General features: G+C 45.3%; 1 protein-coding gene and 1 long non-coding RNA gene across 10 annotated transcripts in view; one reads left to right on the top strand and one right to left on the bottom strand.

Annotated features, from left to right (window-relative positions):
* Positions 1-25,565, top strand: LOC125129773 (uncharacterized). Its single transcript, XR_007135541.1, has 4 exons — positions 1-232; positions 2,372-2,519; positions 22,661-23,259; positions 23,499-25,565. It is a non-coding gene; the product is annotated as an uncharacterized LOC125129773 (long non-coding RNA).
* Positions 1-27,011, bottom strand: part of PDE4DIP (phosphodiesterase 4D interacting protein) — a 214,513-nt gene that overhangs the window by 23,182 nt on the left and 164,320 nt on the right. For 2 of the 9 annotated variants that reach the window (XM_047784872.1, XM_047784870.1), the window contains 12 exons: positions 23,582-23,670; positions 18,463-18,695; positions 14,882-15,317; positions 13,851-14,043; positions 12,855-12,971; positions 11,207-11,735; positions 9,103-9,338; positions 8,048-8,099; positions 6,740-6,963; positions 5,999-6,151; positions 4,268-4,453; positions 692-943 (listed from right to left, as the gene is read on the bottom strand). In XM_047784872.1, coding sequence (XP_047640828.1) covers positions 692-943; positions 4,268-4,453; positions 5,999-6,151; positions 6,740-6,963; positions 8,048-8,099; positions 9,103-9,338; positions 11,207-11,735; positions 12,855-12,971; positions 13,851-14,043; positions 14,882-15,317; positions 18,463-18,695; positions 23,582-23,670 — 2,700 coding nt within the window. Of the gene's footprint in view, positions 1-530; positions 944-4,267; positions 4,454-5,998; positions 6,152-6,739; positions 6,964-8,047; positions 8,100-9,102; positions 9,339-11,206; positions 11,736-12,854; positions 12,972-13,850; positions 14,044-14,881; positions 15,318-18,462; positions 18,696-21,707; positions 23,306-23,581; positions 23,671-27,011 lie in introns of those variants that run through there. The other 7 variants (XM_047784873.1, XM_047784865.1, XM_047784864.1 and 4 more) reach the window with 5 other exon arrangements.

Below are 27,011 nucleotides of genomic sequence, written 5' to 3' on the forward strand. Positions count from 1 at the left end.
AAAGGAGCGTCTACACTGATTCAGGCATCTGAAGCCTGAGGAGAAGGGAGAAAAACACCCCCAAGGAAAGAAAAAAAGATTCAGAGAAGATCAGTGGGAGGGATGCTAATGACAGACCACAGCCCGATGCCTCACTTTGCTCTGGATGCAGCCTTGTCCTGAAAATCACAGTTCTCTTCCTGTTGGACCTGAGCAGCATCCCAGCATTACCTGCAGAGTCACCCCGCTCCAGGTAGGAAGATGACCTGACTAGGAGAGCTAGGAGGGAGAGGGGGAGTGTGAACTGGGATTTATTTGTGGGTGGGGAGGTGTGTAGAAACAGCCCCCCTTTCTGTCACAACTGCTGGCTGATGGAGGAATGTTTTGTGAAGGCTGGTGCCTGGCATTCTGGAAGGTCTGAGAGGGAGCAGTGAGGGGATCAGGATGTAGGGAGAGAGAGGTCATGAAAGTGAGAGCACAGAGGTGGCCCCTGACTTTCTCACACCTCCCACTCTGCACCAAGGGCCTGGGCAGGGAGCATGAAGGATGCACTTCGAAAGGACTAATCATTGATGGGGCCCTTTCATTTTATCTCCTGTCTGTGAGCCAGAGACTAGGGGAGAAATGAAAAATGCCACCCTAGGTAGGCAAAGGGTGGATCCTACCTGAGATTTCATTGAGCAATCTGACCCTTCAGGGCTTTGTGCTTTACCTGTGGGTTTGGAGTTGAGCTGATACATGGAGAAACATGAGGACAGGTCCCCATTTATGCTCCCTTTCTGAGGCCTCATCAGGTCCCACTGGCCACTGCTACCCAGGTGTCCAGGCTCCAGTATTCCACCCAGTTCTGTGGTGCCCCTTGGAGGAGACAGGGGCTGGGCAGGTTTGAGGTAGTGGGAAGAGTTGGCTTCTAAGTGGCTGTTTGGCAGCGTGGCTTGGGAAGCAGTAGGAACAGTGCTTGCACCTGCACAGAAAAACATATGAATGAGAAGCAGTGTATCAGAAGAGAGGGCTCAGCAAGGCAGCGTGTGCATGCTAAGAACAGACACTAAAGGGGACTCATCGGCTAGCAGAGATCCCAGTCCACTGCACAAGACCAATCAGATGAGGGCTCACAACCCAGAGGCTACAACTCTCACCCCATATACTTGCTAGCAGAAGACACCAAGTGGTAGGGGGTGAGCCACGTCTTGGAAAGTCAGCAGTGGACACAGAGAAAAGTCCAGTGGCCCTGTCCTGGCTCCTATGATAATCCTCATGATAGAGTCCAGGGAAGCTCCTGAAGTAGAACCCACCGGAGAGACAGGGCTTGAGGCTGTGACGGGCTATAGCACTGAGCACACCTGTGACGAGGAATATGTTTCCTTCCCTGTGAGTCTTGCTGTCCCCAGAAGCTAAGTGCCAGGTTTTGCAGTTTTCCCCTGGAGCCGTCAGAGGAGAAAGGGGTCATAAATCCAGCTACATGTGGTGGCCCCAGTTAGCCCAGACCAAGAGCTCTTTGCTGAGGCTGGGGGAGCGTCTCTGTTAGGAAAGGGGTTATTTGGACTTAAGCCACTGTGATTCAAGGAACTGAAATATGTTATCACTCGTGTCTAAAGAGTCATGAACACCCTTCCATGGAGGGAGGGAGGACCTTTCCTTTCATAGGCTGTTGCTTTCATAGGTCCTATGAGATCATGGGCCTTCCCTTGAGCCCATCATGTCTGCTTCTCTGTAAAAAGAAGCCCAGCTTGGGGGTGAGAGGAAAGAGGTGGGCAGGTTTAGGATTTCACATTCAGAAGACTGCTTTTTTCCAGGGCTTATCAGCATGGGCAGCAGAGTAAACAGGTAGCTCCATCTAAGAAATAGGAGTGAGGTCATCATGTCTTCCAACCAAGTGCCCGCCCTGCCCTGAGGGATTAATGTGAGTGGCACCTGCCAGGTTGGATCCTCCTCTGTAACTTCCTTGGATTTGCTACAAACTAGAATCATCTGAGACACTGTGAAAACATGTGCTGATGCCTGAGTCCCCAGAGCGTTTGCTTTGGTTGGTGTGGGCTACAGCTTGGGCACTGGATGTTTAAAATCATCCCAGCTGATTCTAATAAGCAGGAAAGTTTGATAGATATTGTCATGGGCCTCTCACTCACCAGTTTGCAAAATACTAGGTATTTACTGGGATCACTGGGAATTTAAGAGGGTGATGAAAGATGTAAACATCTAAATTACAGTCAGGATTTCGAAGAGATATGGCTCCCTTACTCCTTCACACCCTCTTCAGGTGCAACCCCATGCAAGACAAAGGGGGAAATGGGTGGTTGTTGACAATCAGCTTGCTTTCTCAACAGGGTCAGCTTACTTTCCAAGTCTGTCAGTAACAGTGATCAGAATCCTCATTTTCCTGTCTCCTCAGACACACAGTGCAGAGCACATGCCCTGAAACCATGCAGAGATACCACACAGACTCTTACACAAGAGGGTTTTAGCCCCTAGTGGCCTGAGAAGTTGCCATGCACCACTCTCCACTTTGAAGCTTGGTTTAAAGCAAAGGAGGAGCCCTGGTAAGTGATGATTGCTTGGAGAACGCTGTGCTTCCGCAGGCAAAAGAAACAGCTACAAGCCTCCTCACCAAGGCTGGGACCATCCAAACTCTGGTCAGTGACACAGACTGGCTATGACCCCCATTTAGCCCCCATCATCAGACCCTTTCTCATGCACAGCGCTCTCCTTCTGTCTTTCCCTCTGGGCCAAGACCAACTGACATTGTGGGAAGATGAAGGAAAAGGAGGGAAGGAAAAGAAAAGTGACCTAGAGAACATTCTTGCCTTTTGTCATGGAACAGATTTGTTATCCATCAACTGTGTTGGTTCTGGAACTGCTGTAGTGGCAAGTTCTAGGTCAGAGTGAACTGCGTCTTTCTCTCATCTTTAAAGAGAGAGAAAAGATTGTTGCAAGGGGACCCCAGAATGTCTTCACGAGCTAGAAGCTCTATGCTTTGAGCAAGATGGTAACAAAACCATCCTAGATAGCAAAGGTATAATGGCAACATGGAAGTGGGACTCGAAGACCAAGGTTCAGGCCTACTTCTCTCCCTTACTAGTGGCCTTGAACAAGGAGCTGCACTTCCCGGAGCCTTGGTCCCCTTCTGTGGCTCTGCCTGTCATACAAGGCGAGAACAGGTTGATAGGTAAGCTTAGCTTGCTGTACCTGCATAACACTGATACCAGAAGGTAACCTCTTAGACATCACTGTCTGCTGAAAGGAAGATGTACAAGCTCTTAGTCTAGCTGGTTCTGGAAATCAAACAGGTGTCAGAGTAGACAGTTTATCCATTCTCATGGTTTATAAATAGAGCGGTCCAAATGACAGTCGGGCCTTCAGGTACACACATTCTCAGCTGTGGTCTTCGGTCACTGGACACCCTTTGCATGGTAACCTGCCATCAATCTTTGGCACACCGAGCTTCTTTATAGGTACAGAGTGTGGTCTGTGGTAATTTCAAACTGATATCTAGTTTTTAAAGCACAACTAGAGAGTGAATCCATTATGCAAAGTTCTTTCCTTATTTTAGGCTATAAATGATCACACACATTTTTATGATGAGGCATCCAGCCCATATGTACATCAAACCTTTCTCTAAAAGATGACTGTACACAGTCTATGAATTCTGTGACTTCATAACATAAAAGAACTTTGAGGAAGTTGACAGAATTCACCATCAGATATCACAGCCTGTGCTTCTGGCTCTAGCTGCCCATGTGTTACCTGTGTAGATGTGAAAATTAACCTTGTGCAAGGGGAAGTGGGGTTTGGCACCCTTTTGAATCCCTCTTCTTCTATCCTTTTCCCCCTATCCTGATGATGTCAGGATTTGAAACTTATTAAAAGCATTTCATGGCAGGAGGATGTAATGGTGACAGAAAGGATCCTACTGAATGTGGCCATCTTTTTCCAGCCACTTCATCCTGCATAGGCAATGCACAAAACTTTCTCTCGTGCCCTGCCAGTGAACATGTTGCCAGTGTGTCAGGGCTTCAGCACACCTGGTGGAAGGTACCCCCACTGTCAGCTGTGGGAGAGCATAGTTCTAGGACCTGATGAACATATATACCTACGAGATGCACACACGAGAAAGATAACAGTGAATACATTTCCAAAAACAGCAAGCACAGTTCCCCTTCAATCATCCACTGATAATGCGTACCCCCGTGTTATTTTTTAACACTCTGCCATCCAGCCAAAGCCATGCAAAAAAACACAGTGTGGGTCCATCATTCACAAGCACATGAATGCGGCAGGAAGTGCTCACTTTCTCCCAGCTGCTTCTGCAGCATCTGCAGCTCCTGCTGAGCCTCGGCCAAGGAGACCATGGGTGTCTCACAGCAGCCAAGCAGGGGAGGGCCAGCAGAGCTGACAGGCAGGAAGCTGGGTGGAGCTGAGGGCAGTGGTGCCTGGGGAAGGCTAACCCGCGTGGGTATGGATTGGAAATGAAGGCCTAGAAACAGAAAGTTAGGGAGAAAGGAGATACATCATTAGAGAGAAAGGGAGGGAAAAATGGGTGAAAGATTGAGAAGATGAAACCTATTCCCTGACCAGATGTCTCCGTGGGGAGTGTCTATCATTCAACATGGTGATGACTGAGATGGCCAAGGAGAGGCACTGCTACCCAAGAGGCTGGCCTGGCTGACCCGCTCCTCCTCCTTCCCTGCCAGGACTATCCTGCATAAACATACTCATCTTGAAAACACTTAGCTACAGAAGGCAAGGGGGCATTACTGTAACCCAGGCACCTGTGGGCCCCATCTTGCCATCTGGACTTGGAGAGTCTACTGGAACTCTCCCAAAAGCCCTACTAGGGTGCTGCTGTTCACATGTGCTGGTCCTGGCCCCCATGACAAGATCCTCCCTACACCTAGAACTCTTCTGAAAGCAACAAGACTCACCCTCAGTAGGGGAGGAGTATTCTAGGAGGTGTGTGTATGGGAGGGGGGGGTTTGCATTACTAATCCGTGTGGTTCAAGACTGATGGGAACAAATGCCAGAATCCCAAATCAGTGTGTTCATTCACCAAAGGAAAATAAAGGCCTTGGCAAAGGAGCTTAGACACAATGGCTTGCAAATCTGTCTGCACATTTGAATGATTTGGGAAAAATTCTTAATAGTGCTAGCTGAATAGTTTTCCCTCATGATTTCCTGGTGTAGCTGCTTCTCACTCCTGCCAGAAACTTTGAGCCTCGGCTCAGAAAAAAACTGGACACATTCTTAAGATTTTGGTTCACTTGTCCTCAAGAGAGACAGCAGCAGAAGGAAAGTGCTGTTCTTTAGGCACCTCTACGCGAGTCCACCCTCACCACAACCACGCAGAAGGCAGCCAGCTGGTCTTGTTGGGGAGAAGGAGAGGAGAACAAGGTTTGTCCTCTGCCATCACTGGTGTGGAGCTCTCACTGAACAACACACCCCTGGTAACAAGCAGAGGCAGATCAATGAAATGTACAACTCTAACTAGTCTGAGATACACACCATGTACATATCAAAGACTACCAACCCATTCATGAATCCATGAATGATAATGTAACATGAACAGAGTCTTGTCTGGGGACCCTGAAGCATCCTCAGCTATGAAGTAAGCAGCCCCACCTACTGCAGAGGCTCCTCGACAGATAAAATGGGCAGCACATACAGGGGAGCAGTAGATGGGAATTTCTCTTTGTTCTTTGGCTACAGTGATCCTGGGAGAAATATTTTGCCTCTTTGCTTTCCAGGGTGAAATGAGATCAAGAAATGAACATGCTTATTTTAAAATGATTAGCCAACTACTGGTGAAAATTGGTATGCAGTCTGTTGTGGATTATTTATTTTTCTCAAATATTTAAAACAAAGAGTAGCCAAACACAATTAGTAAATTCAGATAGTTTCTTGATTTCATCTAGGATTTGATGCATTTAAGCCCCTGATGGTGCTTTTTATGTCCCTGAAGAAACGTCAAACAGGCAGTCGGAGGAGAGGATATGAAACCCCTGCCCTGCTGGCTGTTGCATACCTGGATGGGCCTGGCTGGCCTCCTGGGGGGGATTCAGGGGAGCAGGCAAGCTGATGGGATTGCTGCTGGGTTCGGCCTTAACCCCCTGAGATGCACTGGTTGCTGATGGTTTAGAAGACAGTACAGCAGAGTGACTTGAGTGATGGATGGAATCTACAAAACCCATGAATGAAAGAATATGTTTGGTGGTCTACAAAGAACTGGAATCTGGCTTTATATTTAACCAGGGGGACCTGGGCTGACCCTTACTTTCAGGGAAAGCACTAAGCACAAGCCTGTGAGCGGCGTTCATTCCTTCCTTGCAGATATAGCTCCTTCAGTGAGGAAAGCCACCTTAGAGGTGGTAGTGGGTCTCAGAGCCTGAAACCATGAAGATGGCACCTCCAAAAATACCAGGCAAGACACCCACGGATAGTCAGGGGACATGGTTCAGGAACTGCAGCTGGCTGGAGGGATAAGCTACCCCATCGTAAGGAAGGAGCTCAGTCAGATAGATTGTATGCTCAAGAGGCAGTCCTTCTCCCCACTGTGGTTCACCTGGCCCCACAGCATACATATGCTGGTGGAGGCCCAGCCACAGGGGTAACTTGTTGAGCAGGAGCAAAGCAAAGATTCTGACCCACTGGGACCTGTGCTTGGCATGGTTCGGCCCGATACACACCAAGGTGCATCTATAAGGCTTGGCTCTGGAAGTCTCCTCTTGGCCTGTAAAGGTGGTGCCACCCAGAAAGTAGAGGTTACCTGAGTGACCAGGTGAAGCTTTCTTCTCTTCATAGTGTGTGTATTCGCTGCCTATGTCCATGTCAGAGCAGACTTCCAGCTCATCAGACAGGAAGGAGGAGCTGCTGGGAGAGCGGTGGGAGTCAGACAAAGCATGGCTGCTGGAGGGCGTTAGGGACCGGGCGTCCAGCTTGGCCTGTAGGACTTCAATCACTTTCTCCTTCTCCTGCAGCTCCCTGCTGAGCCTAGTGGAATGAAGGAGGATAATGGTGAAACCAAGGTCACTGGACCAGCTGGTCCTGACTCAGGCACATGGGTAAAGCCACATAAGTCAAGGGGACCGTTCCTGCAAAGAGTAACCCACCTGCAATTAGGAGTGGAGAGTGGAGCAGGCGCAGAGAGAGGGGAGGCCATAGCTACCGAGTTCACTGGCCACATGCTACACTGAGGACTAGCAGGGAGGCTCTTTAGCCCTCTAAGGCACTGCTGCTTAAAATGTGGTCCCAGTACAGCTGGGTCTGAGAACTGTTGGTTCCCAGTCTCCATCAAGATAAGTTCAGAAATGGAAGGTAAGTATTGAGAAACCCAGAGCAGTGTGGGACTCCCACAATATGCAAGAGTATGGTAAGCAGAGGCAGAGTCATCGGGTTGACTGAGGTACAGACCATGTGTGTCTGTGATAGATTAGAGATGAAAACAAAAACAAAATACTTTGTCCTTCACCACAGATATTTTGAGAAGCACTAAGTGGCCTAAAGCACTCACAATACTGAACTAGTGACTACAAAGGACTCTGAGCCCATATTTTATTGCATATTATAAGATAATACGCAGTGACTCACTGACAGCTGGTTCCCCGGGCATCGCAGCCTCCCAGTACCTGCCATGTCCAGGCCTTTTTCACTAGGAACTGTAAGGTGATTCTTCCCCCGCCCCCCACCCAAGGAAATCAGGTCACTATTAAACCAGCTGCCAATTCAACTCAGGGTAAACTGAGTCAGCAAAAAAAAAGCACACCCTGGTCTTAGACACACAGAGGGGAAGCAGAGGAGATCCTTGGGGATGCCAAACTAGCTCCCCCGGATAGTTTACTTTAAGGTCAGACTGGTTGTAGGTTACTAAGCCTGGAGGATAAATATACAAATAGAAATCAACAGGACTTTATCAAAAGAGAGTAAAGAATTAGGTTAAAACAACAGTAAGGTGTTCCACAAATAAATGAATTAATTACAAACAGTTTCCCTCCCCCTCCCCGACTTGTGAAGCTGCAGGTACCCTTGACCCCTTGGGCCGGTTCCTGATTCTTTTACCAGATCTTATTTGAATTACCTCAAGGCCAGCGGCTCAAGTCCAGCTTGATCTTTCTCACTTTTATGATCCTCTGCAAATCAAATTCAGAAAGAAACAATAAGAAATTAAACAGGTCTCAGTTCACACATTATAAATGCAGGAGCCTATTTGGGAGCAGAATAGTGACACTCTATGGGTGTCCAGGCTGTGTGGGAGAATGATGCTGGGAGAACTGACTGCTTCTTTAGAGAAGAGACCTGCAGGCTCTCCTAAGCTCACCAGGCTGACCTTCCATGATCACCGTCATGACTTTCTCTGCCCTAAATTAATAATACAAAAAAATTTTCTAAGGCACTTAGCAGCTTCCTCTGAAACATTCCAGCCTCCAAGCCTAGCACAGACTCCCAGATGTACGGCTCTGTGTCCCATCACAGCTTTCAAGTAGAACCTACTCCTGCTCTTAGGGGCTGGTAAGCAGCCCTGTTCCACCTCTGTACCTGTGCCCCCGGATGTGGGATGGTTGACCCCCAAAACTGACTCTGCTGTACTCCTCCAGGTGCTCTCAGGAAATTCTAAGTAAAGGATTTAAATAGTTAACAATATTCCTAGCCCTTGTACTATGACATTCAGTGCCTAAACCAAAATGGCATGGTGCTTTATCTGTGTTCAAATTACATTCGTGTATGATACCACAATAACTGAGGAAACAGATACCATGAGGTAAAGTCACTGGCCCACAACAGCTTAATGGCAGCCTCGAGGCTAGAATTTGGGTCTTATAATTCTCAGTTCAGGGCTCTTTCTGCTACAGCGAAGTCCTGTGATCTCTTCTCCCTTTCTTCCTCTTAGCACTGGATGGACTCAGCCTCCTTCCCTAGAGGTCACATTCCATGAATGATGGCATTTTTACATAGTAAAACCCTATGGTTCCTCCTTAGTGTTTCCCACTGGCCAGTCCTGATCCTGCAATGGCTCCTGGAAATAAAGTAGAAGCAGGACCTGGGGAAAAAGGCTGTGGTTGAGGCATGGCAGCCACCAGGGCCTGGAGCTGTGGGAGGGACCGAGAACGTCCCAAAGCCCTGTGGCCAACTTACTGGTGCTGAGTTTGCTGGTAAGCCTCTCTGTCAGCTGGCTTCCTTGGGCAAGTTGTTCCCGGAAGCTCTGCCCCAGGTAGTAGTCAATGTCATTGCTCCTTAGGAGGTCCTCAAAAGACTTTACTGTGTCTTTCGCATGCTGGGTAAGAAGATAACAGATACCTCTCCCTTCTCGTATTTTCTGGCGTAGGTAAGAGAGTTCTCGGGCCTGGTCCTGAATCAGGGAATCATATTTCCTAAAGCAGAAAAGCAGAGGAAAGAATAAGAATGGGAAAGAGTGAAAATTAAGTTATGAGGCCTTCTATTGAGATTTTTGAGACCATCTCTAAGGGACTCTGCCACGCTGAATTCTGAACCAAAAGAAGTATTTAAGAGTAAATACTATTCTGACAAACTACTGCATCAAACGACTTGGTGTGCCATTCTTTCTCCACTGTTTCATATATGTTAGTCATGGGTCCAAAAATGAAAAAGCAGTTGTGTGGGGGTAAATACAGTGCCATTTTTACATCCCGGATAGCTTTAATATAGTGTAGTGCAGACTCACAATTGACACTCAATAAATACTGAGTAGAGACTTAATAAATACTAAAAATCTGAACAGATCTTTCACGTCTTCTATTTCAAAGGCCATCTGTATTTTGGCAGACTGTACTTTGCAAAGATGCCCATTACTCAGGCTTCCCTTCCACATTTTCTGCAAGGTGGGAGTGCCCTTCTTTCATCATCAGGCAGACGTTATTTTCTCCATCTCCTTAAATCTGGGTGGGCTCTGTGACCACCTTGATCAAGATAATACAATGGAAGGAACAGTGTGCCAAGTCCAGGGGTTGCTCTTAATTTGCCTGACAACTTTCACTTCCCTGCTCTTGGAAGCCAGCTACTATGTCGAAATGAAACTACCCTGAGACCACCATACTACATGAGTGAAGAAGCTGGGTCCAGCCAAACATTTCAGTGACTCCAGCCCCAGCCACCGTCTGGTGGCAGCCCACCTTAGAGACTCCCAAGCAAGACCTACCCCAGATAAGCCCAGTCAACCCACATAACTTATTGTTTGAAGCCACTAAGCTTTGGGTGGTTTGTTACTCAGCAGAGACAACCCAAACAGATACTGAGGTGGACATCTACCCAGTGTTTTTCAACACAAAGCATCAATAGCAGTAATGATTATGGCAAATAGTGTTGAAAACTTTAATATATGCTAGGCATTCTTATAAGCACTTATATCAATTCATTTAAACCCAATAACCACCCTTTGAGATAGGTTTTCTCAAGAGTTATAATTTTTTAATTTAATTTCATTGGAGTATAGTTAACTTACAGTGGTGTGTTAAGGGTACAGCAAAGTGAACCAGTCATACATATAAATAAACCCATTCTTTTTTCCCATATAGGTTATTACAAACTATTGAGTAAATTTTCCTGTGCTCTTTGTACAGTAGCTTCATCTCTTTCTACAGTAGTGTATGTATGTTATTCCCACCCTCCCAATTCTCTCCTCTCCCCAGTGGTCTCACCTATGGTCACCATAAGATTGGTTTTCAAATCTGATTTTGTTTCTGTTTTATAAATCAGTTTTGTATCATTTTTATTAGATTCCACATATAAATTATATGGCATTTGTCTTTGTCTGACTTAACTTCACTCAGTATGATAATCTCTAGGTCCATCCGTGTTACTGCAAATGGCATTATTTCATGCTTTTTTATGGAGGAGTAATATGTGCCATTGTATATATTCCATTGCTTATATAGGTTTTCTTATTATCCTCATTTAATAGGTAAAGAAATAGGCTCAGAAAGACTAAGTAGGATGTGAAGCTGGTTAGGGACCAGAGCTGGATTCAAACGCAGGAAGTCTGACTCCAGTCTTACTACTTATACTATATATCCCATTGCTTTACTAATACAAGCCTAAGAGAAATCCCAGGGACCTGGTATCTCCCAGCAAGGGCCACATGTCCCTTCTTCAGACCCAGAGCTACCATTTAAATAGGTGCTCTTCAGAATAATTCTCTCTTTTACCTGCCTGGGCTACCCTACTTCAAACATAAACTTAGACATGATCAATCAAGTAATGGTCCAAAGACTGGCCTCCTTACCCAGGCCACGAGGCTGATCTCAGCTCCTCGGCCAGCTTCCCTTCTGTTCCAGTTTTTGGAAGCTGGGCTTCCAGCTGGGATACCCTCTGGATCAGACTCTCCAGATCCTTTTTAGCCTGAAGCCCTGGGGGGTAGAAAGCCCCTGTGCCATCAGACAACCATCCTTCGTCCTCATCAGTGACACTGTGTGGTGAAGATCCCTCAAGGGTACCAGCAGCCTTCAGCTTCCGGGGTCTCTCCAGACTAGATGAATAATCGCTTGTAACTGAGAGGGACCGGACCCGGCTCTTCAGGTTTTGAATGACCTTGTTGGCATTCTGCAGCTGGGCCTTCAGGTCTTTGATGTCCTTACGTAGTACACACATGTCTTCTGACTTTCCATATGCCTGGAACTCCTCCGGCTTCCCCTGCTGGTTCTCCAAAGGCTTCTTGCCAGGGGGGCTGGCCAGTGTGGAGCCCAGGTGTCCTTGCTCAGAACACAGCCCCTCCATTAGGACTGTTTTCCTGAGGCTGTCATGCTCCTCACACTCTGAGAAAAAACAAAGACATCCTCCTGAAAAGTCTGGCATGCTGCTGTAGCCACTCCCTTCAAGGGAAGGCAAGTTGGTCATGAGGAAAGTACTTACTAGAGCAAAAGTTGAAGCAGTACTTTATTCAGTTCTGGCACTGTACTAGCACTGAAATATAATATTTCTCTTTTTTCCTTTCTTTTTATGTTTTTTAGGGGGTCAAATCAGAGCTTTAGCCAATGGCCTACACCACAGCCTTTGCAGCATGGGATCTGAGCCATGTCTGAGACCTACACCACAGCTCACAGCAATGCTGGGTCCTTAGCCCCCTGAGCGAGGCCAGGGATCAAACCCACATCCTCATGGACACTATGTTGGGTTTGCAACATAGTGCTGAGCCACAACAGAAACTCTAAACACATTATTTCTTATCCTCACAAGAGCCCTGCAAGTCAGGTGTGGTCACCTTCTTTTCTACTCGGTGTTTTTTCTCCTTGATTTCAAGTTGGCAGTTGTCCCTATAGTCACACTGCTTTTTATAATGGAAAAACAATTGTTTAAAACTTAAGGTTTGCAGGAGTTCCCATCATGGCTCAGTGGTTAATAAATCCGACTAGGAACTATGAGGTTGCGGGTTCCATCTCTGGCCTCGCTCAGTGGGTTAAGGATCCGGCGTTGCCGTGAGCTGTGGTGTAGGTTGCAGACGCGGCTCGGATCCCACATTGCTGTGGCTCTGGCGTAGGCAGGGGGCTACAGCTCCGATTCGACCCCTAGCCTGGGAATCTCCATATGCCACGGAAGTGGCCCTAGAAAAGGCAAAGAGAAAAAAAAAAAAAACTTAAGGTTTGCATATTCCCCTCAAAGCTCATCCGGTTTTGTCATTAATAAAAAGACCTTTGTATTTTTTCTTTAATAATTAGTTAGATAGAACATATATTAAAAAAACAACATTATGCTGAAAACAAATTGTAGATTTTCAGAGCCTCATTTTGCCCAAACTTCCCATCCCTCTCTGGTCCTGTGTCCCCTTCAGTCTCGAACACTCCCTCACCCCTCCTCCTCATCGGATGTGGGACTGGCCAACAGCAGCCAAATGTGAAGACTGACTCCAGGGAGGGAAGTCACACTCATGCTCTTACCAGGACTGGTGCTCTCCTCCCGTTCAGCCTCATTCTCGCTTCGGCCACAAGTCTCATAGCCCAGGTCCTGGAGGTCTACTTGCACCTGCTTGCTGTCCTGCTTCACCAGGGATTCACCTTCTCAGGAAGAGACAGAGGTTATTGCAAGGTATCTGAGTTTTCCACATACATGCTCATTCTCAGTGGCACCCCTTAGGAGGCAGGGAGGTCAGATCCAGAGGGGAATAGATGCTTCTTTGTATTTAGATGGGAGGAGAGACCACCTGCTCCAGGCAGCAGGACTTCCCTTTGCCGTGGATGATGTCACCTAAGATAACCTGGGCTTAGCTGGGAGCAGTCATAGTTAAGTCAGGCAATGCATACGATCATCTCTGGAAGCCCCGGGAAACTAGCAAATGCTTCGTTCACAGGGAACATATTTGAATGGAGCTGAACTAATTCAGAGTTTCAAGACATCTAGATCTGCACTATTCCATAAGGTAGCTACTAGCCACATGGGACTATTTTAATATTAAACTGGTTAAAATCAAACATAAAATTCCAAATTGAATTAGCTACATTTCATGCTCTCCATAACTACATGTGATGTTGATACAAAACATTTCTGTCGCTGCTAAAGTTCTTTTAGAAAGTGCTGATTCTAGATCAACAGTGATGATATATTTTTGAAGAATTTGATGTGGTACAAAGAGGAACAGAAGAGAAACAACTAATGTTTGTTGAGAGAGGTAAGGCAGTTTTGTCGTTGATACCAGCAGTCAGCAGATCTAGGTGTTAGCCCATTTCCTCTCTATAGTCTTTCTGCAAATGTGTTATATTCATTAATTCTTCTCCACCATCTGCAAATTGAAGTTAAGTATCCATTTCCACAGTTCTGGGGTCATGGTCAGGATTAAATTTGTTTTGAGGTTGGGGGAGAAAAGTGAAGTCTGCAAAGCATACACCTTCCCAGGGAGAAGACAGACACTTTGGTGATGCTGAACTTCAAAGACTTACTCAGCATGACTCTGTATTTCTCCAGCTGGTTAGCTTGGGCAAAGACAGTGGCTTCTGATATCAGCAGCTTCTCCTGGAGATCTTGATAGCGTTGTCTGCATTGTGCCAACTGGGAGCGCAGGTGCTTGGTGGATCCCAGGAGGCTAAATTCTGACTGAGGCCCAGGGTCACAGGCCTGGGGCCCGTTATCCAGCTGTGAAAAGAGCCGGCACAGGGGTCAGGGCAGTCTGAGCTCATCCCCGATGCAGGGGTGGCCGCTTCCCCTTGCGAACCCTGTAGACTTTATTCATGTGTCTGTCACAGTACTCCTCCTGCCAATTGGTAGTTTCTGGCTTTCCAGACTGTGCTCCTGGAGATCTGGGGTCATGTTTTGTGCACCTCGGTATCTACAGCACATAGCAAGGTGCCAACTGAATCTACAAAGAGATCTCAGTAAAACTTTGTTGAAGGTTGAAAAGAATCCATCTCTCCCTGGATTCCTGCCCAGTTGTCCTCTCAGAACCCTCTGCTTTCTCCATTTTATTTAATCCTCAACAAAGCCCCTTCCCCGAAGAGGATCCTGAGAACCCCTTCTCAGGCTCAGGAACAGACAGCTGTGATGAGCTGTGGTGAAAATGGCAGTGATAAGGAAGAGATGTCATTATACACCACTCATCTGGCTGCCTTAAATCCCCATGCACCCCTATACTGCATCCTATTGAAGTGATCTGGTTTGGGCCCATTTCCCCCGACCATAATGAGTACCTGAAAGGCAGAGACAAAGTCTTGTCGCCTGCTGCCAATGTTTCATGTGTTATCTGGAAAGTACTCAAATATTTATGGAAAATTACTCATGTAGTATTTAGGAGATAATGCTGTAACGAACCTTTCTAAAGGCCGATTGTGTGAGGAATATTATCACCACTACTTGTGGTGCAAAGGTGCCCCTCCCTTGGTACCTCCTGACCCACAGGGGAGAACTGGTTAAGGTAAAAACTGACATTTACGGCCCTGCTCCAAGGGTCTTTCATTCTGTCTAACCTCACACTCACTTGGTGGGCATCCTCTGTGAGGGCAGTCCCCAGGTCAAGGCTCTGGGGCCTGGGGCAGGACCTCATGGTTACATCCTCCTCTTCTTGGCATCGGTGCTTTCCAGGAGCGCAAACCAGCCCCGTGTTCATCCTGTCGATTTCCCTGGCCAGGTGCACAAGGAGCTCGCGACTAAGTTGACTATTCCCTTCCTTGCTGCTCAGCACCAGCTGTTCTTTGAGGAGGCTGATGATATTGTGGGCGTTTTTCAGTTTTCCCTGGAGCTTTCTGAATTCAGCCTGAAGGCTATTCTCATTCAGACCCCCTTTGGCAACCACAGTCTCCACCATCACCTCGCCCTTCTCCTTGTCTTCCTCCATCTCCCATCCATCAGACATTGCTTCTCCCATCTGCTCTTTCAGCTCTGCATTCTCAAGGCAAAGGCTCAGCATGGTGTTCCTGTAGGAAACATACACAATCAGGGGCCAGGTCCTGGCCTAAGTTCCTAAGAGCTCCCTTTACCCCCAGATCAGTCTATCAGGAACTCAGAGACACCCCAGAGCATGAAATGTTCTCAGGGACCTACAGCAGGACCCTTACTTGATACACAAGGAAACCAAGGCTCAGGAAGAGTTAGAAGTTGCCCACACTCCACAGCTACTTGATGGCAGCATCATCACTAAAAATCTTGGACTCAAGGCACTCAGTCTAGCTGTCCCTTTTTTTTTTTTTTTGGCCATACCCAACCATGTGGAAGTTCCTGGGCCAGGTGAGCCCACACCATGGCAGCGACCGAGCCACTGCAGTGAAAATGCCGGATCCTTAACCTGCTATACCACCAGGGAACTCCATCTGGTCTGGCTGTCTTTACCTGTGCTTGCAGTCTCATGTTCTAGTTTTCAGTGGTCTCTGGAATAAACAAGGGTACTTATACCGTTAAGAAAACAGTAAAAAAGGACACTGCCTGGGACAAGTGTATTATTATTGATTCTATAGTTCTATTAATTACCATTGGTCATTTTTCAATCATTGGATGAGAAATTGGGACCTAGGAACACAGAAGGAATAAATAACACTCATCAGAACTATTATCAAATATACATAATTATTTGCTTTACATCTGGAGATCATCTTCATGAGGGCAGGGATTCTGCCTGTCGTGTTCACCCTGTATCCTGAGAGCCTCCACAGTGCCTGCTGCATGAAATGTTCATATTTTCTGAGGAAAGAGAATGGACTAAACAACTAATTTTAACCAAGATATTCTAGATGCAGCCTTTCTGCCCACCAATTCTTTCACTAGGATTGGGTGGAAGCAATAAAAAATATGACAATTTACTTAAAAAGGCAATTCACTTTACCTCTAACACTGACCTAGTGGAGTTACTGGATATCTACATGAAATTACATATGTGGTATGGTTAGCTCAGGTTCTGCAACAGGAAGTCATTTAATTCTGCTTGTACTAGCCACAGACCTGAGGAATACTAACATTAGAAGCATGCTAAACTGAGAACTGCTGCCTAGTAGAGGCAAAGGAAGTAACTAATCCACAGCCTGAAGGACCTGCTGTTGGCTCTGCCCCTAGACTCTGTTTCTCAGAATCCTCAAGTTTTAGAACAGGGCAGGACTTGTCTAGTGCGCATCAAGGATGAAAAGTACTTTAGGACATGAGAAGCAGAGACACTTCCTGGGAGTGTTCCACAATGGAGAAAAGGAGGGCAGGTATTTTGCCAAAACTGCAGTGTAAAGGGGGAAAGAAAGGGGCACGTGTGTGGTATAAAGAAGAATATTTAATATTCAATACTTTGTCATACCTCTATATTTGGAGAAAAACCCTGCTATTTCACAATACAAACTAATGAAAGCAATGCTCAGCAAAATCTTCTCAAAAGAGGGGCTGTTAATTACATAGAGTCTATCTTCTATAGTATCAGTGTTTCTTCATGTTGGAGGGAGAGTTAAATCAGTTTTGGGTGAGTAACTCTGGGGAAAAAAGAAAATAATCCATGAGGGCACTACATCGGGTTGGACTGTATATTCAACTGTAGGATCAGAGATGTGCTCTCTGCCTCACAACAGCACAACCCAGTGTACAGGACTTAAGAAATATGATAATGTAGAGTAAAAGAACCTGCATGATTACAAGAGTACTTCAGCAATGAGATCCTACTGTAGAGTACAGGGAAATGTGTCCGGTCTCTTGGGATAGAACATGATGGGGGGGTGGGGGGGAATGACATGAGAGAAAGAATGTATAAATATGTGTGAGGCTCACTTTGCCACTTTTTCAGCAGAAATTGGCACATCACCATAATTTTTAAAAATACAAAAAAATCAATGTCATAGCAATAAATAAAACAAGAGTATTTAAAAAACTGTTTGACAAAGTACATAGTATAGAGGAAAAAGCTTGGAATGTAATCATTGGGAACCAGGGATCTAGCCCTAGGCCATTATGCAACTTTGAGCAAGTTACTTGAACTTTTTAGGCCTGAGTTTCCTCAACATGAAACAGGACGTTATGATGGATGCCAATGCCCTCTTCAGGGCGAATATTATTCTGTGGTTCAGAGACATTGAAGTGGCACATAATAGGCAGAGAAACAACAGGGTAGGAATTAGAAGTCACGTGTGTGCACAGCTGTGTTCTAAACAGCAGCCCCTGATGATTCTGACCCTCGGAGAGGAATGACTAAGTAGATTAGTCCTGCATTAGCGGCAGCTTCCCCAAACATGTTCTGTGGGTATGGGGAAGCCATTAACAAGAGTGGGGCCACTCCAGTCAGTGAATAAGCTACTTGCCACTTTTGCAAAGTCAATAAAACAGAAGGGATTATTAAAATTGCTCTTCCATGATTTACGATTCATGCTGCTGAGACAGCTGAGTGGAGATGGAAGGGCCTCTGCACAAATCCTCATCCTCATGGACTGTTCTGGCTCTGCACACAGCAGTGAAGCATCGTGGGGAACAGAAGACTCCTTATGTGTTCCAGTCAATTCAAAAAAAAGCAATACTAGTCAGATAACTAGGAGATTGCCACTCATGACAGCCATAGGCATGGCTATTAATGGGCATTTTTATGTTGAATTAAGACCACTTTAGGAGTTCCCATCGCAGCTTGGTGGAAACGAACCTCACTTAGTATCCATGAGGATGTGGGTTTGATCCCTGGCCTCACTCAGTGGGTTAAAGATCACAGCATTGCTGCAAGCTACGGTGTAGGTCTAGGGTGCAGTCCTGGGCTTGGATCTGGCATTACTGTGGCTGTGGCATAGACTGGCAGCTGCAGCTCCCATTCGACCCCTAGCCTGGGAACTTCCATATGCCACACCTGCAACCCTAAAAAAATAAAAATAAAAAACCTAAACAAACGAACAAAAAACCAATTTATTTGAATAGTTTGAAAGATAATTATTGATGATCACCATTGTCCAATATTACTGACTTTTCTAAGAATCTATAGAATAATTAACACATGGAGCCTGGGATGTGGACCAAGAACAATGTGGCAGCACTGATGCCTTGGCTGCAGCAAGGTGAGTCCCTTAGCTACAGTGGCCCCTTGATCGGCAGGCTCCCCTTCTGTGGGGCACGTCCTACCTGATGTGGGCCACCGAGGAGAATCCTGCTTCCTCAATTTGAGCCTTTAGCTCCTTCAGTTCCCCCTCAGCTTTCCTCTTCTCCTCTAAGTGCTGGTGGACCTCAGCCCTCAGGTGGAGCATTTCCTCCTGAAGACCCCTGTTACTGTCCCCTCCTGCCGGGGAAGGGGGCGTGAGAGATGCGCTCTGGGTCTCCGCAGCTGCCAGGCTTTTCTCCAAAGCCACCTTGCTGAGCTGAAAGAAAATCGTGGTTTAAAGAAGTTAGGTCACAGAAGAGGATCTAAGAGGAACCTCAGATCACAAAGGCAGCCTTTGATGAGACCGAAAAAGGCAGACATAACATGAACTCCCTGCAAGGATGTCCTCAGCCGTAAGGGCCCTGGAGACTGGTCTGGGTGGGAGGACGCAGCACGCAGGCAGGGAGAACTGCTGCCAGAGGCAGGAAGGGAGATTGCAGAGGTGACTGGGGAGAGGCCACGAGCAAACAATAGATTTAAAACAAATGCAAACAGATGAGGTAAACAGGACTGGAGGGTGTGGATGTTGTGGTTCTTCTCTTCCTGAGGGGTCCTGAGGAGAGTCCCTGGGAGTCTCCTCACAAGTCAGGAAGCATCATCGGCACCACAACACATGAGCTCTTGACTGCAAGGATCACAGCTGAGATCAAAGCCTGAGGTTGTGTCAGGCTCCTAGAAGGATGATTACAAGGAAGGGCTCTGGGCGCTGGGAATCGAGAGTCAGAGTCAGAGAATTTAGTATATAGGTGGAGCTACAGGTCAGACAAAGCAACCTTAATTCCACTGGCAGCAGGAGAACCACAGTTGACAACTGCTGAGAGGTTAAAGTGAGGCCACCTGCCTGGCAGCCAGTTTCACTGGTTGGTTATCAGCCTGTGCTGAGGCTACCAGCCAAACTCTCTCTACAGACCCAAGCACATGGGCAGAAAACAGAAAGCAGGCAGAAAAAATTTCCCATCTTTTTTTTTTTTTTGGGGGGGGGGTATACTCTTGAAGTTACTCCTTAATGTTTCAACTAAAGCAGATCACGTGGTTTTTTCCTCAAATAAGTTTTTTAACTTTTAGATTTTCTTGTTGTTCGTCTTGGTTTCCTCCCCAGTATTTCCCATGCTTTCAAAAGTGTAGAAACCAAAACCTGAGTACGATCATCTACACAGTATATGACTAATTATGTTAGTATATGAATTCCTTGCTTATCTAGTCAATATTAATCTTATATCCCAATGTTATATTGGCTTCTTCTTCTGCTCAGTGGCAGCAGTTTGGGGTTTTACTTAGCTTCAGGTCAATTTTGATGTCCCAGTTTTCCACCTTTCCCCTCAGCTATTTCTGAGTCATGCTGTTTTCTTTTATCTATGAATATAGTGGCTTGTACTTGTCACAAGTTCATTTTAGCTACACAGAAACATTTCCCAATTATCAAAATCAAAAAAAAATATTTATGTGCATCTCCAGAAATCATTTGGTGGCCACCTGATTAGGGATGATTTGCAGAATTAAATATATGCTTTATTCCTTCATGAGGTCAGAAATATATTAAACAAAACAGGGCTCAGAAGAGCTTAAATGGATCAGTGATTAAGAGAGCTGCCTGGCTTGGCACAAAGCTACAGACCTTTGGTTTGGACCTGGTAACAATGTGGTAAAATCCAGGCTTCAGGAACGTGGTGGGTCGCTTCATTCATGGCACAGCAGATGAAGCTGTAAAGAGCTGTGCAAGATATGCATCCACGTCCAAGAAGAAAGAACTGCAGGACACCAGTGCTCATTTCCTAGGCATCCAGTCCCACTGGGGTTGTAAGCCTGAGATTCGGGAGGCTCCTGGGAATGTCTCATCTCTCTGGCTCTGCTGCCAGACTTAGACTGCTGGCGATCCCTGTGTGTGTCACAAAGCACTTGGGACCAACTGAAGGCAGACTGGATGAAACCACTTTTAAATTTATAACCTCTCTCGTCATTTAAATTATGTGACAATGTCTTTCTATAAAAACCCTGTGCAACTTACTAAACTAAAATAAACATTGCCATCAGGTTTGGATATGGACACATCTTTTCTAAAGCTTAAGGGTTCCTACTGCTTAAAAACAATGTCTAACTTTAATGATACCATCTATTTTTAAAGTGCCTTCTGGATATATGTTATCTTCTTCAATTGATTTAAATGTACATACTTTCTTTAAAAAGAAAAAAAATAAGGCCCATGGATTGTTAATACCAGAAGGGACCTTAAGATTGATCTGGTATGTTTTTTTTACTTTAGAGAAAATAGAGATCAGATTTGTTCTCACACTAATTTGAGTTTTCATATTTCCATGTCCAAGGGAGCTTACTTTGGCTAACCTATCTTTAAAATTTAAATATAAATGCATGAAAAGTGACTCAGGATCTATCCTTTTATTATTTTTTCCTTTATCATCTATGGAAAATAGTTCTATTGTTTTTCCTCAAAACCGCAGGGCTTCCAGTACACATGGTGGCAGTATGAATCCTTTAGGTCTGCTGTTAATTATGTCTCTTACAGGTTGGTTGTTGTAGCTGTCGTTTTTCAGATTTCCTAATTCATCTATTCTAGTGCTTCCATGGAATATAAGTCAACTTTTTTACTGCTTGTGTTTCCATTTGCTCCACAGAGGACCATGTTCATATCTGATCTCTTATTTGAATAGAGTGGTTTTGTTTTAGCTTTGCTGCTTCCTATCTCCCACGCTATACTTCGTACTCAGACAGCACCGGGGTATTAAAAAATGATCCTTTTTCAAGTTCATCACTGACTTTCTCGCCTTTGCACTTGAATCTTGATTGTTGATTAACTTTTTTTCTGTTGCAAAAGTTCAAATGAAGAAAGGCAATGATTGATTACCCTAGTTTCTTTCACAGAAATTTCTTAGGCATTTATTATAGATCTTACATTTGACTGAGAGTAGAATTTTGTGAGCGATACCTTGGGGGATATTACCATCATGGCCAGATCTGAGAATTCTTGAGGAGGGTGAAACCAAAAATAAAAATGGAGCAATTTGCTTTGGCAAGTTAGGTGTTCCTTAAAAAGAATACAAAGTTGGATGTGTTTGTTAGGGGAAGTGCATGCTTGAGGTAGGGAGGGAGCTTAATGTTGAGAATAAAGTCTACCTCCTAAGAACACAGCCGGCAGAAGCTGAGAGCTCAGTCTTAAGAGGCCAGTTCCCTGGAGACATGCAAACACATTTCTGAGAACCTGGACACAAAATGGTTATGGCAAAACAAGCTTTATTTAATTGGTAGCAGGAGGGTCACACCCTCGAACTTCAGAAAAGTTGAAGTAAATTGACAATGATTTCATAACCTCCTTCCCCAAACTGAAGACTGATTTTTCAAGGAAAGGTGATGCAAAGAAAAATGGTGCTTACCCAAGATATTCTTCATCCAGCAAGTATACACTTTGTCTAATTTATTAAGTATTGCCTACCTATGCCAAGTAACAGGGAAGACATTGGAAGGGAAATATAAACACCCCAATGTAAGGGTTCATTCCAGGGTTGGACTGACTTCAAAATGTGGTCTGGTCATTTCCTCACACTAGGCTATAGGAAAGAAGGGTGAGGAAGAACTGGCTTTATAGAGCAGTTTCCCTGGAACTGAGAATGGGAGTGAAGAATCCCCACAGTCAGGATGTTTTGGACCACATCTGCAGGAAGGTGGCTCTCTTCTTATCTGCATCTCCTGTTTGTTTACTCTGAAGTTAATGCTGTCTCACAGCAGCAGTAACCATCAGTGATCTGCTGATGTTCCAATCTTGTTCTGCCTTAGAGCAGACACTTGCTCAACCTGCAGATCACTCTCTCATACCCAAATCTTCAATGCCATCAGGGAGTGAGAGGTGAGGGATCTGTCCAGAGGGGCAGTGGTACACATAATTAAAGCTACAAACATCAGTTAGGAGGACTCAGAAGAAGCTGTTCAAGCAAAAAGAGAAGTGGTACTCATGCAGGAACTCAAGGGAGAAATTAGGGTCATGTGTGTCTAGAGTGACAAAGGGGATCTTGGTGGAAGGTAAAGAAACTGTGATGAGGATGGGAGGTATTGCAGACAAATGCTCATGTCCTCAAGAGCCAAAGACTGTACCAAGCCCTGTGAGATTTAGGGATTGCTCACTTGAGCTCTTTTTGTTGGTTTATTAAGATGTCTCCTTTTTTTCTTATACAGGAACTGAAGAGGTAGACCCAGAAAGCTTCATTTCTCCTACAGTTTTCCCAATAGTTCCAAGGAAGCTATCACTGGAAAAGCCCAGCTGCTTCTGCAGAATGATCCATTTTCTTCTTACAAATCAGAGAGTCACATGCCTGGTCCTTTTAGGACATATGATAGCTCGATGTCACTGGGAAATGTAGAGACACATAGGAGTTCTACTGATGCTATGGCATTACCATCGGTGACTTAGTCTCTGAGGTCCAGGACATTCTACTCTTGAGCTCAAGAACATGCCGGTTCTGATGGTCGGTGAGAACAGTGCTTCAGCCTTGGGTACCAAGTTCTGAGGTTTGACAGGGGCTTGTTTTTGAAGTGTCATCTGCTGGTCACTGAAATGTCACAATCTGGACAGGCTGTCAGGTTGCCCAACAAAGTTCTCTTTCATAAAATGAGACATCATCAAGAATGATTCCTGCTTTGGAATCATTCCAATTCTCTTGGAATTTCTCAGAGAACATTCTCCTGAAGCAGGTCCTAGGCCTGCACCTCCCCAAGCAGCCCTTCGATGACTCCCTGTCTTCTGTGATGTGTTTCAGTTGCAAAAGCCCAAGAGGGTAAGTGTCCACGGTCTTGTAAGCAAAAATTCTTCTGAAGCTATAGCTATAGATGGTACATAGGGCAAAGGTGGGGGGTGGGGGCAGGGAGCAGGAGCACAAGATAGAAGGAGTAAAACGGGTGGATTGGAAAGAAAAATAGAGTGCAGGTAGGAGTTGGCGAGGTGGCTGGGGAGCTTGGGGAGGACAGGAAGAAGACTGAGAAGTGGTTTGTGTAAAAAGATAGCTTCTTGCTCCAGGTCCACAAGGACTTCAGGAGACCCCCAGACCCCGAATGCTATGAGCCTTCCACCCCGGGGCCCCAAACCTGACTCGGACTTACCTGCTGGTGGCTATTGTGCGCAGCCTCCTCCTCAATACTGTCGGTGAACTCCGTGCTCGCGTCCTCCGTGTCGTCCCCCGCAGCTGCACCTACAAGAAGACCCAGAAGAGAAAGCTGACTCCCTTCACAGATGCCTTCCAGACAGCAGCTAAAATTAGTCTTTTCGCCGTCTACCTCTGATTTCTTCCTTTCCCCACATGCATGGCCCCCTAGTGGCAGGATTGACAAGCAAGGTGGCACCAGTGTGCCAAACCTGTAGAAAAGCCTTCTCACCTTCTCACCCATACTCTCTTACGACACTCAAGCTTAAACCTCAAAACATAAGCCAGCTTGGCCACAGAGTCCTGTTCATAAGGAGCAGACTGTCAGAGCGGTTTCCCCTTGGACTTGTTTTGCACTTGTATTCTTCTCTTGCCACTGTCTGGCTATGTAACAACTTTCCCTACTGTGAAATGGGCCCAATGTGACAGTTTTTTTCCCATCGCTCAGTGCTGAGAGGGTCCCTTGACTTCCTTGGGATTAGGGCAGTCCTTCTCCTCTCACACTTTTCTACTATTGGAGTCAGTTTTGCGTGGGTGAAAACCTCAAGAGGAACTAAGGGTCCTGTGTCCTACAAAAGCTCAGGTCTAGTCAAGACCAATGGCTCAGGATGGTTCAGCTGTTTCCTAACCACTTCCTCTAAACTCCCCAGCTCCCTCAAGCTCTTGTCCAATGTCAGCATCCTGTTCCTGAAGTGTTTCTTGCACTGCTGTGTGCAGATGGAATTGAATCCACTTTCTTTCCCCAAAGATGAACACAGTCTCTCTGGGGCACAGGCTTCTCTGACCTGCACTAAGGGACAACCAGCCACAGTCCATCGTCTAGGTAAAAGTCTAGGTCAGTGCCGATCAATAGAACTTCCTGCAATTTTATGCCTCCACTGTTCAGTTCAGTAGATGCCAGTCACATGTGGCTACTGAGCACTTGAAATTTGGCTAGCATGACTGAAGAATTGATTTTTTAATTTAATTCAAATAGCCACACATGGTGGTAGCTACCATATCAGCACAAATCTAGAGCATTTCTTCTCCACATCTGCTAAAATAACACTTTATCACATTTTAGATTAAGATCTGTGGCCCAGATTACTAATTTCTTCAGAGAGTGTAGGGATTTATAATGGTTAATTCATTTGGACACCAAAGAAAATATACTGTGACGCTCCCTGGGTCTTAAAGAACCCACCCAAGTTAGAGAACCTTGAGATCTAGTTCTGACCCTGCCCTCAGTAACCAACCTGTTAAAACTCTTCTGACCACTGGGTAACCTGGGCCTCCAAGAGATTAGGTGGTTTGACCAAGGTTACATGGCTACTCCTAGAAAAGAGCTGTGCCAAATTGGCAAGTCTTTGGACTTTCAGACAGAGACCACTCACTGTTCCTTCTGGTGACAAATTAGATCTCTGTTTCTTCTTCCAAGAGCAAACATCCTGCTCCTGATCTCAGATGTCCGTGAATGAAAGGCTCTGAATGAAAAATGAGCTTTTACTACCCTCTGCAGGTAAAGTGAATGGGGCAAGTTCATGCCAGGGAATTTGCAATGGCCCAGGCCCACCTCATTAAAGTACTAAAAGCATGGTGCCCTAACAGCTTAATCTTATGTCTTGTTGCCTGATCTTCATCATGAATGGTGGACCAAGACAGCATCCTATTCAATAAAGCCCAGCTCACAAGGAGGCACCTTTACTACTCAGCACCTTTAGAGATCTGTGGCAGACTGTGTATAGGAGGGATTTCCAATACTTACTTTTTCAAACCACCCCAGAACCATATCAGTCAGGATACTGGTAGTGTAGAGGTGAATGAACACAATTCCTAAGCTTTGACTGTTCTGGAAACTCACTGAACCCAGGATGCTAATTCACTTGAGGACACCCATATCCCATATGGTATTAAGCTTACTTTGGAAAATCTTTCCCTGTACAACAATAAACATCAGAACCTTTTTTCTTTCTCTGCAAAGAAATTGCATTGTCTTAGTTCCCGTCATGGGTTAACAATAATGAATCCTACTAGTGTCCATGAGGACACAGGTTCAACCCTGGGCTCACTCAACGGGTTAAGGATCCAGCGTTGCCTTGAGCTGTGGTGTAGGTCGCAGATGTGGCTCAGATCCCGCGTTGCAGTGCCTGTGGTGTAGGCCAGCAGCTATAACTCTGATTCAACCCCTAGCCTGGGAACTTCCATATTCCATGGGTGTGGCCCTAAAAAGAAAAAAAAAAAAAAAGGCATCACCCCATTCAGTGATAGATTAAGAAAATATACTTTTAATGTTGTTTCCCTTTAGAGTGTTGTACTAGAGAATAAGCCTGTGGTTGAAGAAAGTTCAGCTCTGTGAGGTCTGGATCCTCACCCCAAACCATGCTCAGCCCACATTCCATGATTCCTGTGTTAGGTTCCAGAAGTAAGGTAAGTGGGGATTTGAAAGGGTGATTGTCACTGGCCTTGAAGGCTTCTGTCTAACCTTTCTGTCCTCTACTTACCTTTGCAGACCTTTCTGCTGCCACATCTGCATTTCTAGATAATGTTCTCTTCTTAACTCACTCTGGGGCAGGACACCATGATTTTGACTTCATTGGAAGTTGAATGGAGACAAATCTAAAATGCCCATTTCATCTGGACACTCTACCTCATGGGAGTTTTGTCTTCCTTATTCATTTTTTTTTTTTTTTTTTTAGGTAGCTTGCAGTCTGCTATGCGTCCTTCAGGGCAGCTTAAAGGGTCGCTCAGCCCTTTGCCAATTTGAATCAGAATGCTGAAACCTTTTTTGTGTTTGAGGAGTAAAATTTTTTAAATTACAGAAAATATTGGAATAAATTATCCCACATGAGGTCTGAGCTATAAGTTTACATTAGACATCCCTTTTTCTGTTACCTTTTAAATGATAATAAAAAATAAAATGGCAATGAAGAACTTCTCTTTTGTGGGGAATACACTTTTCTAAGCTTTTACCAGACAACAAACACTATCTTTAGAACTACGCTGGAGTAGTACTTTAAGTTTCTAATTTAAAGGCACTACATATGGATGAATTTACTGCTTACTTTCGATAAATATGAAAGAAGATGGTTTGCCATCTTTAGAATTTCGGAAACCTAAGAATCTTTCATTCAAATTTAACTTGCTTATCCAGGTTTTATCTCCAGGACTAAGTCTTACATGCTAGACTAGAAATTTTATTTAAACCTTGTGTTTCAGGCTTTGAAGTTTCTTCTCAAGTTGTTCTTCCAAGTTTCTAGGCTCTCAACCACATGTAATGTAAGTAGTACTAAAACCTCCCTTTCTTAGATTTAGAAAATCATTTTCTACCAACTCTCTGACTCTATAAAGTACACAGAAACAAACTTTAAAAACATAATACTATAGGAGCTCCCATCGTGGTACAGCAGAAC

This window comes from Phacochoerus africanus, chromosome 6, assembly GCF_016906955.1.
Source record: "Phacochoerus africanus isolate WHEZ1 chromosome 6, ROS_Pafr_v1, whole genome shotgun sequence".
NCBI classification, from domain to species: Eukaryota; Metazoa; Chordata; class Mammalia; order Artiodactyla; family Suidae; genus Phacochoerus; species Phacochoerus africanus.